Source organism: Saccostrea cucullata, unplaced genomic scaffold (assembly GCF_032062105.1).
Source record: "Saccostrea cucullata isolate Sc308-1 unplaced genomic scaffold, CSIRO_AGI_Scuc_v1 ctg4418, whole genome shotgun sequence".
Taxonomy (NCBI): domain Eukaryota; kingdom Metazoa; phylum Mollusca; class Bivalvia; order Ostreida; family Ostreidae; genus Saccostrea; species Saccostrea cuccullata.
In genome coordinates this window covers 1-16,375 of record NW_026938451.1, presented here as the reverse complement: position 1 = coordinate 16,375, position 16,375 = coordinate 1, and the positions used below count along the sequence as shown (strand labels likewise).

Below are 16,375 nucleotides of genomic sequence, written 5' to 3'. Positions count from 1 at the left end.
TTTTTGTTTTATTGTTTTGAGACAAAGTCAAGATCTAATAAATAATTTTATATTGATTTTATGGTGCTAGATCTATTATGATGTCATATAATCAATTTCAGAATTCTTCTTCCTATACTTTACGGTTTCAGCACAATAATGTAGAAAATTGGATATTTTCATGGCATTCAATTTGAATAAAATGGCAGTGTCCATGTTTTGCAATGGGAAACCCAAAATATGTGTAGGATGAAAAAGTAACACAAGGTGCACAACGGCAATATGTAATAAAGATTCTATGAAATTTCGTTCAGTGGTGTAAGAGGAGTTGCGGATAAGAGATGGGTATACCTAAAGCGTATCAAACAGATGGACAGAAATCCTGTTTAATAAATACATTTCCGCTTTTCAAGCAGGGGGAATAAAAAAAAAAGATTAATGTAGGCAGGCAATTTAAGCATTATGGCCCATGCATTTTTTTGCTATTCAATGTCTCTGAAAATCTTTCTCAAGACTGTTGTTACTCAAAAATTCTGAAACAGTTTTCTGCATTTGAAATAATAATATGGTTTACTTACTTACCCTCCCGATCAAAGATGTTGTTTTACACCATGTTCAATTCCCATGAGTGCTTTCAGTACTTTGATTTACAGGCACTTGTCTGTTTTACACAGTTACATGTACAAAATCAGAATTTAATTCGTATTTTAACTTGCGAACATTCGTTGCCCTTATCAAAGGGCTCTTATCAGAACAGAAGAACACAATTCTGTGATTTTTAACTTAGCTTGATTGTCTGTGATACCCAACTTATGTTTATTATCCCCTGCTTTCGCCAAAGAGAGGGGACATTCAATCTCATTCGTCTGTCAGTCTGTCCGTCACAAAAACTTTAACCTTGCTCATACTTTTGCTTTAGTGGAGCTATGACTTTCGTATTTCACATGTGTGTTCCTAGTGACAAGACCTTTTTTGGGTACAACCAAATTTGAACTTGGAGTTTTACCCACTTTTACACAAAAATTCCTAATTTTAGCTTCGGCCATAACTTTTGATTGGTGGATACTAGGGTTTTTATATTTCACATATGTATTCTTTGTGTCAAAACCTTTTATGGATACCAACACTTTTGACCATGCCGTTGGAGATTTCCGTACTTATGAAAACTGAGTGCAATGGGCCACATCGCTCACATGAGCCCTGTAGCTTGGAAAAAAGCAGTTAATTCAATATAAGAACATAGTAAAACGGAATAATTTGAAGGAATTTCACAGATTAAAGTCCAAATTTAGTATAATAAGATGTGCATGTGAAACACTGATGCCCCTTATGGAAACATAGCAAAGATTAAACTTTTGTTAAATGCAAATTTAATTAATTGGTAAGAAGTAGGATATTCTCACTGGAAAACAGTTGTGAAATTTGGAAGTAGGCCAATCTCCAAGGTCAAGGTCAAAAGGTCAGGGTAATTAGTATCCAATGAAAGCTCTTTCCACATGAATACTTATGTAGAGTATGAAGCCCTAACCCTAACCATTCAGAAGTTATGGCCAAGGTTAATCTTTTAAAAGTATAGATCACAAATGAAAGGACTTGTCACAAGGATTAAATATGTAAAGTACATGTAGTCGTAACCCTTTAAAAGCTATGGTCAATGTTTGCTTTTTTTTTAAAGTAGGTCAAACTCATAGGTCAAGGGGTCAAAGTTTTTGATATCAAATAAAAGGTCTTCTCACAAGTATTACCTATATGAAGTATGAAAGCCTTATCCATTACTGTTCAAAAGTTATAGCCAAGGTTAAAGATTTTTTTGCAAGTACAAAAATCTACATGGTCAAGGTCAAAGGATCAAAATTGTTGGTATCCAATGAAGGGTCTCTCTACAAAGAATACATTATTATGTGAATTATAAATGTTCTGGTATTAACTGTACGGAGATACAGTTATAGTAAAAAGTTTAAAATTTCCATGTAAACGTGGGTCAAACTCCAAGGTCATGGTCAAATTTGATGATACCGAATTAATTTCTTATAAATTTGAGTTATTTAGTTGAAATAATTATAATATATCACTGAATGGGAGATGTTTTAGCTATATATGATAAAGGAGAAAATGAACTTATATTGGTAAATATTGGCACCTATATGGTGTATTTAAAAATAATGACCTGTAAAAAGCTCCATGTCTGTTTGTATCTGATATTTTTATTCTAATGAATCTATGTATACACATACCATGTATACACTGTGTATTTATTTATTTATTTATTTATTTAGTGGGGATCACAATTACGTATGGAAATGTCTTGTCGGTTTATATATCTGAATAAACACACTCTGTTGTTGCTGAATCCAATCCACAATCGGTGAGTTTTCTCATCATAACTCAGGCTATGTGGAAAGTATTTCACTTGTTGTTTTGTCCATATTTGCGACAGTTGGTTACCATCCTTGTCTAATACATGTATTGTACGGGTGTTTGCATCACACACGAGGATTTGTGAAAACACGTCTGTACATATTCCACATGGCATGATTCCTGACGGTAATGATGATGAAGAACGTCCTGTGTAGGAGAAACGATGTTTTCCTCCACGCTCTGTCACCACTACAGCCTTACGATCCCAATCAGACACAATAATATCGCCATTGCGGTTTTCTGTGATGTAGACTGGTTGATAATATAATTTGTTTTGTATGGTCTGTATGTGTTTTCCTTTGCTGTTGTAACGGTTTACAATGCCTGCCTTTCTTATATCCCAAATGCCAACCAGCAGATCTCCTGTTAAGCGTGAGATATATAAGCAAGATGGTTTTCTTGATTCAGTATTCTTTATCAATGTGTTTTTTCTGTAATTTTTGGATAGTTTAATAATGTTACCATCAGCGTCGACATAAATAAGATCACAGGTAGAGGTTACTGCATGATATCCAACAGTTCCAAAAGTATAAACCATATCTGTTATATGACGTAGTTTTTCTCCTGCAATGTTTGTCAGGAACATCTTGATTTCCATCACATCGCTGATCCAGACGCGGTCTGATGACATACAGGAAATATGTGTAACTTCACTAACTTCTGTCTCGATCCATTTGAGTAATTTAGGCACAGGCATAAGTTTTAGCATACATTCATTTCTAGCTTGTCTTTTTCCTGACTCTTTGGTTTGGATTTCACTCAGCAACCTTATCACATCCTTCATGAAGATTTCCTCCTTCAGTGACAGCATGATATGACGTTTAAGTTTAGGTGTGTCTTTTATTTTGTGAATTCTGGAATTTTTCAGTATTGAGAGAAATTTTACCGATCTGTTTGATGACTGTTCAGATCTATATTCAAAGTTCTGAATGTCTGCAATGTGTCTTTTTATTTTTCTACTCTGTTTTTGAAATCTATCCATTATATAACCTCTCAATTTGATTTTATCAGTAACAATCTTAATATCTATGAGGTCTTTTAATTTCTGAGCTTTTGTTGAAACATTGGAATAAAAATTTATAATTTTCTTCTGAAAAGTTTTCAAATCGGCTTTGATTTCTGCAAGAAGAAAACAGCTGTTATAAAGTGTATCGCCTCTGATACTATGAACGATTTCTTTATATTGTTTTCGGTGTGTTTTATATGCCCTTTTAATATCAAATGTTTTGTGTTTTCTGTGTTCTTTACACTGGAAACATACAGGAATATCGCACGTTTTACAGTATTTTTTGTATATTTTGTCGGAATGCTTCACACAGATCTCTTGAATTGGGATGTAATCATATTTCTCGCGGTAAATCACAACATCATGGTATATGGTTTCTAGATCAATAACATGTCTCTCTTTACACTGTAGACACAGATCACTTTTACACGTGTTACAGTAGTATTCTGTGCCATCTTTACATCGAGAACATTGCCGTACTTTACACTGGGTGTTGAATCCAAGCACGTCCATTAATGGATGGTATGTCTCTAAAACACACTGCTCTGAAAATTGAATCTCAGATTAGACAGTAAAGATAATTCTTTTTGTTACATTTGCTCATATAAAACCCTTTATTTTAAAATGATAATGAGATTGTTGCGAGCAACAAGGTCTTCCGTCCGATTTGCTGATAGGATGAGATGTGATTTTGACAAAGATATTAGTGAAAATATTAATGATGCTGAAAAATGTTCCCCTTTCGGGATATAATGTGCTCCCTTATAATCCCTTAATAACCTCTAAATAACGCAAGATTTACAAAATCTTTTCTCATATGTTACTTTTGCACTCTTGTTTCAGTAATGCATAGCAAAGTTTCGGCCATTATGAGACAAAACTTAAGACTTTTTGCCCTTCTGAGCCCTATTGTAAGGGTCTAAGTCTCTTTTTCTTGATGTGAAATGAAAGGTCATTTGTTTTGTTTAACAACTTTTCAGATTTTTTTTTAATGTGAGCGTTTAGCAAAAATTGAAAGTTTGCACAGGTAAAAAAAACATCAATTTTGATCAACTTTTGTTCAAGACTATATCTTAAATTACTCCCTCTTCTAGAGATAAAAAGTGTCAAAGAGTTAGTTTTTTGGCCCCTAAAATAACATTTTAAGCAAAGGATGATCATTATTTTGAAATATACCTCTGTACATTGTTTAAAAGGAATGCTTTTGCTTTAGACCTTTCTGATCAATAAAGAGTTATAGACTAAAGACTTTAAGCCCCTCTGGATCTAAGCCTATAATTTAAGGGACCAGTCCCTTTCCCTTGATGTGAAATGAAACGTCATATGAATTTAAAGACATTTTGTTCATAAAGTATTCAAAAATGGTTACCTGATATGGCGGTGCTGTGTTTAACACAAATTAAAACGCAAGGTTGGAATTCAATGGGCATTTATCCATAAACAAATAAAAACATGTCAACAAATAGTTTAATTGTCAATACCAAACAATTAAACACAGTAGAAAGTAGAAACCAACACATATTGCAAAAACTATAAAGAAATAAATAGCTAAATAGAAGTTTCAAAACTAAAATTTTTATTTCTTTTCATGCATAAATCTTGTAAATACAAAATATACCTATTGAAAATATCACTAATGGATAAAGAGAACTAAGAATGTTTGTTTTTTATTTTACTTATTCAAATATATTAAGTGTTTATACAGAACGTACGTATCAAAGCTTACCTCATACGAAATGTACCGAGAATCAAATATTCCAAACAAAGACATCATCATCTATGACAAAGAACAGGAAACTGATGTATTATAAAATTTAACTGGCTAACACATTCATCTGTTTATGAACTTTTTAATTCTATTATTGTGTTTAAGTACGGAAGAAAATATCGTAGAATAATAAAATAAAATGCAATAGGTACACAGACCCGTCACTGATGAATGGCTCCACTTTCGTGATAAATGTCCTTATGCAAGCGGAAATAAATTAGACGTGTATTTCTTTGTATTAGCAATCTTTAAGATCAAGGTCTAGTTAATGGAAGATGCCTACATATTTATCAAATATGAGAAATGAATTCCTCTAACGATTCTTTACAATTTTAGTTTGGTCAAAAAATGTTTCGGGGCATAATTTGTAGGTAAACAACACTCTTAAAAAAGTTTACTTAGTCATTAGCTCTACTGGTCAGAGACCAGAAGAGCTTATGCGATAGTAATGCGTCCGTCGTCCGTCCGTCTGTCTGTCTGTCTGTCCGTCTGTAAACAATTTTTCAAAATGCTACTCCTCCTACAGTTTTGGTCTGATTTCAGTATAACTTGGCACATAAGTAGACTACACTAAGATACATAATTCTGTGTATCGGTTTTTGATTTCGATGAACAGTGTTGCCGTGGTTACTAAAAATAGAAATTTCTGTGAAATTCTTTCAAAATGCTACTCCTCCTACAGTTTTGGTCTGATTTCAATATAACTTGGCACACAAGTAGACTACACTAAGATACATAATTCTATGTATCGGTTTTTGATTTCGATGAACGGTGTTGCCGTGGTTACTAAAAATAGAAATTCCTGTGAGATTCTTTCAAAATGCTACTCCTCCTACAGTTTTGGTCTGATTTCAATATAACTTGGCCCACAAGTAGACTACACTAAGATACATAATTCTGTGTATCGGTTTTTGATTTCGATGAACGGTGTTGCCGTGGTAACTAAAAATAGAAATTTCTGTGAAATTCTTTCAAAATGCTATTCCTCCTACAGTTTGGTTTTATTTCGATAAATACTCTCAAAATGCGTCTCCAAATACAGTTAACTTGATTATTATTATAATTTAATGTGGCATGCAAGTAGAGTACACTAAGAACATAAAGGGACTTAATCAAGGATCATTAGGCCTATTCTTTTTATTGCTGTGGTAAAGTTTCAATTCCCAACTGCTTAAGAACTTTTCTCTTCATTTGCTATAAGTATAAACCAGTAGAGCTTCAGTCTCGAAAGAGACTTCTGGTTTTTTACTTGAAATAACAAAAATAAGTAAAAGATAATTACTAAGCATTTACTTAAAATTTTAAATCAATTACTAAAATATACTGATATATGTCAATTACTAAATTCAAATTTTTTACTTGATTTTTGTATTTTAAAGAATTGTTTTACTTAAACACTAAAAAGTTTTACTTGGTAATTTATGTTTAATTAAATTTGTGTATATAAGTAATAACATTTACTTCTATAGATTTTACCACTATTCACTATAAAACTAATATTTTTTGCCCCCGTAAACAAAGTTTCGGGGGTATACAGTTTTTGTCGTGTCCGACTGTCTGTCTCTCTGTTTGTCTGTTTTCCGCAAAAAATTTAACCTTGCCCATAACTTTTGATTTAGCGGAGCTATGACTTGTATAATTCACATATCCATTTCTTTTGACAAGATTCTTTCTTTGAGTATCGCCAAATTTGAACTTTTGACCTTGACCTTGGAGTTTGACCCACTTTTACAAATTCCAAACTTTTCCTTTAGCCATATCTTTTTAACAGTAAATACCAGGACATTACTACTTCACATATATATTCTTTGTTGAAAGACCTTTCATTGGATACCAATTAACTTGACCATTTGACTTTGGCCTTGGAGATTTCAATCCTTGTGAAAAAACTTTAACCTTGGCATTTACTTTTGAACGATAAGGATAGGGCTTTCATACTTACATAGATATAATTTCTGTGAGAAGACCAGTCATTGGATACCAAGAACTTTGACCCTTTGACATTGACCCTGGAGTTTGACCCACTTTTAAAAAGCAAATATTGACTTTAACTTTAAAAGGGTTAGGGTTAGTGCATTCATACTTTACAAATTTCATCCTTGTGACAAGACATTTCTTTGGGTACCACCAAATCTGACCCTTTGTCCTTGGCCTTGGAGTTTGATCTACATTTCAAAATTGGTAGCCTGGCCCATAACTTCTGAAGGGTAATTGGGGCTAGTGCTTTCATATTTCATATACATGTATGTATTTTTTGTGGCAGGACCTTTCATTAGATACCAATAACATTGACCATTTGACCTTGACCTTTGAGATATCAAGAAATACCAATATATTGAATTTGCACATAAGAAAACTTTAACCTTTGCTATGTTGCCATACGGGGGGCATCAGTGTTTCACAAACACATCTTGTTTACATTGTATTTAATTGATTTACTTAAAACAATAATTTATTTACTGAATCAAGGAGAATATTCCGAGCAGTTGTAATACAAATAATTACTTTAAAATGGTAGTCTAATTACAATCAGGATTGAATTCTTGAAATGTAATATATAATTTTGGCTTCCATGTTAATTGTCTGTGAGGAGGAGTTATCTTCCTCCTAAATATACCTTCATGTAAAAAAAAAGTCATACTAATTAAAATGCTGTATTCAGTACTTGAAACTTTAAACAATTTTTAAAATGGTCCTTAAAAAGAGACAACTTATTCAATTTATAAGGCTTTTGATGTTGGAATTGATTGTTTTATTGTTAAATATAATAAAACAATTACAGAGAAATTGGCAAATGAAATATAGAAGGTATTGTTACCATCCCATGTAGAATTGATCTAATTGACTACTCAGAAAGCTCAATTAGACACTATGATCAAGAAAACTGTGATTAGTCATACATATTGTACTTTCATATTTACATTTATCTCCTTTATCAGAGGATCGATACCTTGCAGTTTCTCTTGTAAATAATGTCTATTTTAGTAAATATGATAAGTATTTCATTTACTTAGCATTCTCTTAAATAATAATATTCTAGAATTTAATTAATTTCTGAATTACATTTACTTAGTAATAATTCATAAAATCTAGTAAATAGATCGCATATGTATCCCTAAATTAGGTAATAATAATTTACTAAAAATGAGTGGTTCATTTAGTAATAGAATTCCTATTGAGTATTGATACGTAGTAAATCATTTTATAAGTAAATGAATTCATCCTTAGTCATTTACTTGCTATTCTGACTAAATGGCTTACTAATAATTACTAGTTTTTCTTAATCTATTATCTTATTTTAAAAACAACAAGTAAAACTTTTTTTAGAGTGAAGATGAAAAACAATTTTTTTTAATGAACTTTTTAGAAAACCAGTCATGAGTATGGGAGTTTTTTTATGTTTGACAAGGAAGTACATCCAGATTGCTCACAGTCTCTCAGAAAACAGTAATTTTTTGAATCTTTAAAATGACATCAAATTTAATATAGGCATCAGGGTTACTTTTAATATGAAAATTTCAAATTGAATGCTATGCGTATCTTCAGTGTTTAACGCACAATGAAGAGAACTGTGAGATGCATTGCGACGATTGCAATACTCCAGTATGCCCAAAATGTATTAATTCCGATAAACATGACAGACATGTTTTAACGAGGCCCGATCTACTTGATCTGCGCATACGTTTTAACGCAGCGTCGACTCAGGCACGTCACAATACCCTTGACTGCCGTCACAATTGAACACAATAACGTCACAATTAAAATGACATCAAATTGCGATAAAATGTTTCGCTGATCTTGCTTACATGGTAGCTCTATAGACTATACATTGAAAGCTGGTATTTCTATTATTTTTTTTTAATATTTAAATTAATAAACAACTTTGGAACCTAATCAATTTTCAGGGATCAGTTTTTTGGTGCAGATTCATTCATTTTATCTTGTTTTATTTCAATTTGTGAGTTAAAAAAACAAACACTGCAACTAAAAGTAAACGATTTTAGTCTTTTTCTTTGAATATGTTGAAGTGTTTATATACACTCTTTTTATTGCGGACTTAAGATATGCATGCATTATCTTCAGTAATCATAAAATAAGTCCATAAATCATTTAAATTGAATCCCCGAAATATTTCTTTTTTTTCTATATATTACATCATTATATCTACTAAAAAATCGCAATCCCCCCCCTTCCTCCCTCTACCCCCTTTTTCCACGTAAAACAACGTCGCGTGTTAAGAGAAAAATGAAACATGGCGAGAAAATTATTACATAATGTAAGAATTATTTATTTTTTAGAAACAAATACAGTATTGCAATCGTTTGTTGGAGTTATGTAAACCCACTACGATCTATAAAATACGTAGCTGTATAGAATAAATCCAAATTTTGTGTTTTGACATGCCCCCTTTTCACTGCAATAAAGTCTACCTCCAATTTTCTTTTCATTTTTTATAAGAAGAATTAAAATTGCAAGATATATGTGATAAACAAAGAATTTCAGCATGTATATTTTTTTAATTTGTAAATTTCTTTGTTAATTGAAGAGTTTTAGCATGTAATTTTGTATAAAAACACGAAAAATTGTCCATATCTTGACAGTACCCCCATTTCACTACAATAAAGGTAAGGTAACAAAATTTCATTCTAATTTTTCTAAGCATAAAACATACAAGAATATTTTCAAAAATTAAATTTTTTTATCATTCCGTTTTCGTAATTTTTAACTAGATCGGGCCTCGTTAAGAAGCCTAAAGGATCATGGCTAGACAAACCAGAAGTCTCTGTCGAGACTGTAGCTCTACTGGTTTGTACTTGTAACAAAGGATGAGAAAAGACCCCATTGCCATCAGACCAAAACTGTAAGAGGAATAGCGTTTTAAAGGAACTTCACAAAAAGTTAACAATTTTTATTAACCATGACATCACCGTTCATCGAAATCAAAAACCGATGCACTATTTTTATGTATATTACATGTAGTGTAGTCTAACTGTGTGCCAAGTTATATTGAAATAGACCAAAACTGTCGGAGGAGTAGCGTTTTGAAGTAATTTCACGGAAAATTCTATTTTTAGTTACCATTGAAATCGTACCAAGACTGTCGGAGGAATAGCGTTTTAAAGGAACTTCACAGAAAATTCTATTTTTATTAACCATGACATCACCGTTCATCGAAATCAAAATCCGATGCACTATTTTATGTATATTACAAGTAGTGTAGTCTAACTGTGCGCCAAGGTATATTGAAATCGGACCAAAACTGTCGGAGGAGTAGCGTTTTAAAGTAATTTCACAGAAAATTCTATTTTTAGTTACCATGGCAACACCGTTCATCGAAATCAAAAACCGATGCCTTATTCCGTGTGTCTTAATTTAGTCTACTTGTGTGCCAAGTTATATGAAATTCAGACCAAAACTGTAGGAGGAGTAGCGTTTTAAAGGAACTTCACAGAAAATTCTATTTTTAGTAACCATGACATCACCGTTCATGGAAATCAAAATCCGATGCACTATTTTATGTATATTATATGTAGTGTAGTCTAATTGTGTTCAAGTTATATTGAAATCAGACCAAAACTGTAGAAGGAGTAGCGTTTTAAAGTAATTTCACAGAAAATTCTATTTTTAGTTACCATGGCAACATCGTTCATCAAAATCAAAAACCGATGCACTATTCTATGTATCTTAGTGTAGTCTACTTGTGTGCCACGTTATATGAAATTCAGACCAAAACTGTAGGAGGAGTAGCGTTTTAAAGAAATTTCACAGAAATTTTATTTTTAGTACATGTAACCATGGCATCACCATTCATCGAAATCAAAAACTGATGCACTATTTTATGTATATTAGTGTAGTTTACTTGTGTGGCAAGTTATATTAAATTCAGACCAAAACTTTAAGAGGAGTAGCATTTTGAAAAATTGTTTACAGACAGACGGACAACGGACACTGACCAGTAGAGCTAAAAATGCACCAGAAGAAATGTGGACATCTCGCGATCGAGATAACAAAACCATGGAACTCTACAACTTACAAGGCAAATTACTGAAGCCAATCCAAACCGAAACATGGACTTGTGCGTGTGACATAGAGGTAACAAAGAGTGGAGATCTAGTTTATATCTAGTTTATACGGAACCTGATACAAAAACTGTCAACATAGTGAAGAATAAACAGATACAGGAAATGATCAGACTACAGAGGTGGACTCTTCACTTAGTATGGAAATACGCAGTTCTCTTCATTGTGCGTTAGACACTAAGGATACGCAAAATGGGATAATAACTTCCGAGAACGCTTCTCACAGGCAGAGACGAGTACCCGACAATCCTTACACAGTTTCTTGAAGCAGAAGGTAGAGTACACTTGTACAACTCTGTCTTTGCAGAGGTCGATTTTGCTGATGTCCTGGGTACGAGCTGTGGGATCCATTTCACCAGCATCTTGAAAGTGCTGTAAGATTTCATTATCATCAAAAATTGCTATTAAGACAGAAAAAGCATATATAAGCATTAGATATGTGTTTCAAAAGGAGAATGGGATTTGATTTTTATCTGCCTTTGTATCTTTATCTTCAACTGAGTATGAAACTAAAGCTGATATTATTTAAAACTGTAGATAAAACAAATCGTATCTTTTTTTGTATTAATTAATTGATTTAACTATGTTTCATCACAATTGTAAACACTTTGATGACATTTATTACATATCTATGTTTGGTATAAGTCTTGGACGAGGTATCCCCTAACTTCAATTCTAACAAACAATCAGATGATATCGTCCGTGATAGCCAGTTTATGTTGATTATTTGTGATACCCAATTTATCTTCATAGTTTGATACCCAGCTTATCTTGATTGTCTGTGATACCCAGCTTACAAGCTTGATTGTCTGTGATTTCCAGCTTATTTTGATGGTCTGTGATACCCAGCTTTTCTTGATTGTCTTTGATCCCTAGCTTATCTTGCTTGTCTGTGATACCCAGCTTATCTTGATTGTCTGTGACACACTGCTTATCTTGATTGTCTGTGATACCCAGCTTATATTGATTGTCTGTGATACCCAGCTTATCTTGATTGTCTGTGATACCCAGTTTATCTTGATTGCTTGTGATACCCAGCTTATCTTGATTGTCTGTGATACACTGCTTATCTTGATTGTCTGTGATACCCAGCTTATCTTGATTGTCCGTGATACCCAGCTTATCATGACTGTCTGTGATACCCAGTTTATCTTGATTGTCTTTGTTCCCAATTTATCAATTTATCTTGCTTGTCTGTGATACCCAGTTTATCTTGATTGCCTGTGATACCCAGCTTATCTTGATTGTCTGTGATATCCAGTTTATCTTGATCTTCTATGACACTCAGCCTATGTTGATTGTCTGTGATGCCCAGCTTATCTTCATTGTCTTTGGTCCTTAGCTTCTCTTGATTGTCTGTGATTACCCAGCTTATCTTGATTGTCTGTAACACCCAGCTTATCTTTACTGTATGTTATTTCTTAGCTTACCTTGATTGTCTGCGATACCCAGCTTACCTTGATTGTCTGTGATACCCAGTTTATCTTGATTGCCTGTGATACCCAGTTTATCTTGATTGTCTGTGATACCCAGTTTATCTTGATTGCTTGTGATACCCAGTTTATCTTGATTGTCTGTGATACCCAGTTTATCTTGATTGTCTGTAATACCCAGCTTATCTTGATTTTCTGTGAATAACCAGCTTATGTTGATTGTCTGTGATACCCAGCTTATCTTGATTGTCTGTGAATAACCAGCTTATGTTGATTGTGATACCCAGTTTATCTTGATTGTCTGTGATACCCAGCTTATCTTGATTGTCTGTAATACCCAGCTTATCTTGATTTTCTGTGAATAACCAGCTTATGTTGATTGTCTGTGATACCCAGCTTATCTTGACTGTATGTGATTTCTAAGCTTAGCTTTATTGTCTGTGATTTCTAAGCTTCGCTTAATTGTCTGTCATTTCTAAGCTTAACTTGATTGTCTGTAATACCCAGCTTAGCTTAATTGTCTGTGATTTCTAAGCTTACCTTGATTGTCTGTGATTTCTAAGCTTAGCTTGATTGCCTGGGATACCCAAGCTTATCTTACCTATCTGTGATTACCCAGCTAATGCATGTTGATTGTCTGTAATTTCTAAGCTAAGCTTGATTGTCTGTGATTTTTAAGCTTATTTTGATTGTTTGTGATTCAAAGCTTATCTTAATGGTCTGTGATACCCAGCTTATGTTGATTGTCTGTAATACCCAGCTTACCTTGATTGTCTGTGATACCCAGCTTATCTTGATTGTCTGTAATACCCAGGTTATCTTGATTGTCTGTAATTACCCAGCTTATCTTGACTGTCTGTGATTTCTAAGCTTAGCTTTATTGTCTGTGATTTCTAAGCTTAGCTTTATTGTCTGTGATTTCTAAGCTTAGCTTAATAGTTTGTGTTCTCCAAACTTAGCTTGATTGTCTGTGATTTCTAAGCTTAGCTTGATTGTTTGTGATTACCCAGCTTAGCTTGATCACATTGGTTGTCTGTGATTTTTATATTGTGTTTTAAATTAGCTGTTCATGAAATTTTATAGACATATAAACAAGATGTATGTTAGTCAGTGTTTGATACCAGGAAGTTTTTTCTAGGAAAGTGCATTGAGGATGAAATGTGAGGATGGTAAAAAGCTTTCATTCAAATCCATTTAAATGATATATAATTACTTTGTTTGAGCAGAACCAGCATAGATCTTTGAAAACAGAGAATACGACCAGGTCTAAAGAATGTGTCATTTAGTAAACAGTCGAGAATTTAAAGAAAAAAATATTCAAAAGGTTCATAAATCCTGTAAAAAATAATTGGCTTTAATATATTGCAAATTTATATCTTCAATTTTCAAATTACATTGATGAAATGATTACGACACAAGTTTTCTCAAAAAATGGTGACATTGATATCAGTAACATATATACTTATTTTGACTTGCATGTACCACATATAAATTGAGTTATCTCTATATGTTGACACAGACTTGGTACTTTGAAACTTGCCCATTTGAGGGTGCAATGATTAGATATAATACATATCATCTGTCTTCTTTAACTTTACCAGCTTGAACAGATAAATACAGTACATGTATTTATTTCTTTATTGATAGTCATGTCAATTTTTAAATACAGTACATGTATTTATTTCTTTATTGATAGTCATGTCAATTTTGAGCACGTACCTTTAATATCGCAATGCATGGAAATAAGATTTAGCAAGCATCAATTGATTACAAATATTTGATTTTATTCACTTTACCACTCTTACATTCAGCCACAAAGAGGTTGTCTCTGGTGTCTACACACAAATTGCATGGACGGTATAAATAACAGTTATCAATGTTACGGAGGAATCGTCCGTCCTGATCTAGGATATGGACACAGCTGCTGGTAAAGTCCGCTGTCAGGATCTGACTCTGGCTGTCAGTTGTGATGCCAGCTGGATTGAATGGTCCTTTGGTAGTAGAGGGATTGCCAGTGTATCTAAATCGGAGCTGTTTTGCCTGATTAACCACCACGACTGCATGGGCTCCATAGTCAGCCACACAGATATCAAGGTTCTTGTTTTCATTGATGAATTTAAGATCACCGGACGAATACAGAGGTTGGCCTTTACTGTCAAACTGAATGGTTTGTTTCTCTGTGGAGCCAGAGTAACGTACAACTTTTGCTTGTTCATTATCATCACTGTCCATGGTAACCAGGAGGTCACCCGAGGGGGTACTACAGACATTGTTAGGTATCCAACCCGGAAGTCTGATCATCTCCTGTATCTGTTTATTCTTCACTATGTTTACAGTACTTGTATCAATATAAATTAAATCTCCACTCCTTGTCACTGCTATGTCACTTGGGCTTTTTCCAGACTTGGTTTCGATTGACTTCATAAGTTTTCCCTGGAGGTTGTAGAGTTTCATAATCTTATCTTCTCCACATGTCCAGAATTCTTCGTCACTGAGACAGGTAACACTGGTTAGATATTTATACCCAGTGTCTATGGTGGTGATGAGCTCTTGTTTATCAAGCAGTGGTTTTACTTGAGGACGGGGTATAAAAAAAGCTTTTGATGCCACCATTGTGTAACCAAGATCTTCTGATGCAATGGATAATGGTGATATATGACCAAATAACTGTAAACATTTCCCTAGGTTATGATTGCCAGTAAACACAGGAAACTCGATTTTTAGTTTTGATGGAGGTTTGGTGAATTTTTCTGAGTTTATCTCATGATAAAGTGGTTTGCTTACGTCATTGGATTGAAGAATTTCCTCAATTTCTGATATTGACTGTTTAACGTCAGCGACGAGTTTCATAATATCTGTGAGGTGTTTCTTTAGGGCATATATGTGTTGGTTTCTCATCTTATTGATTTCTTTCTTTTTTCCCTCTACAACTTTTTCAATTTCTTTGTGCCATTCTTTTCCATGTTTCGTGACTTCTGAAGTAAGTTTCTCATATTTTCTGTCTATATCATTTAGCTGGGTTTGTATATCAGCTACATTTTCACGATTTTTGAGTAAACTATTTCTTGCAATCTTTTTCTCTCGTTTTCAATAATTTCTTTCTTTGAGGTCAGTAAATCTTTCAGACTTCTGAAATGATGTCTGGTATGTGTTTCAGAAATAACACATTTTGGACACACTGGAGTCTTGCAATCTTCACAGTGCATTTCACAGTTCTCTTCAGAGTGGATTAGACACTGAGGATACACAAGTTTGGATCTTTCTCCAAAGCAAAAGGAACCACACTATGATTTTTAGAGGCATCAGAGATGTGTTCCCCAACACAACCCTTACACAGGTTCATGGCACAAACGTTACAGTACATTTTGTACAACTGTGTCTTCACAGAGGTTACATCTGATAATGTCCTGGGCACAAAATCTGGGATCCATCTTATCAGTCTTTTAAATGCTATAAAATTATTATAATTAATGAATATTTGAATTCAATTAAAGATAAAAATATAGCTTGTACCGTACTGTATGTTAAAAAAAATTGTTAGGAGAATTAAATATTTTTACCTGCAAAATCTCTAACACCTGTAATTGAGCATGAAACAGTGGTAATGCTTTATCAGTGGAGATAAAACAAATCATAAGACTTCTTGTATCAATGTGCAAACTTCTTGTACCACACTCGGAAAACTTTGTTT

The 16,375-nt window shown here is 33.3% G+C and overlaps 1 protein-coding gene across 1 annotated transcript; it reads right to left on the bottom strand.

Annotated features, from left to right (window-relative positions):
- Positions 1 to 14,387: 14,387 nt before the first annotated feature.
- On the bottom strand, positions 14,388 to 15,622 carry LOC134250332 (uncharacterized). The gene has a single exon (XM_062732694.1). It carries the CDS (start codon positions 15,580 to 15,582, stop codon positions 14,452 to 14,454), a length of 1,131 nt encoding a protein of 376 aa, XP_062588678.1. The 5' UTR covers positions 15,583 to 15,622; the 3' UTR covers positions 14,388 to 14,451.
- Positions 15,623 to 16,375: the final 753 nt, after the last annotated feature.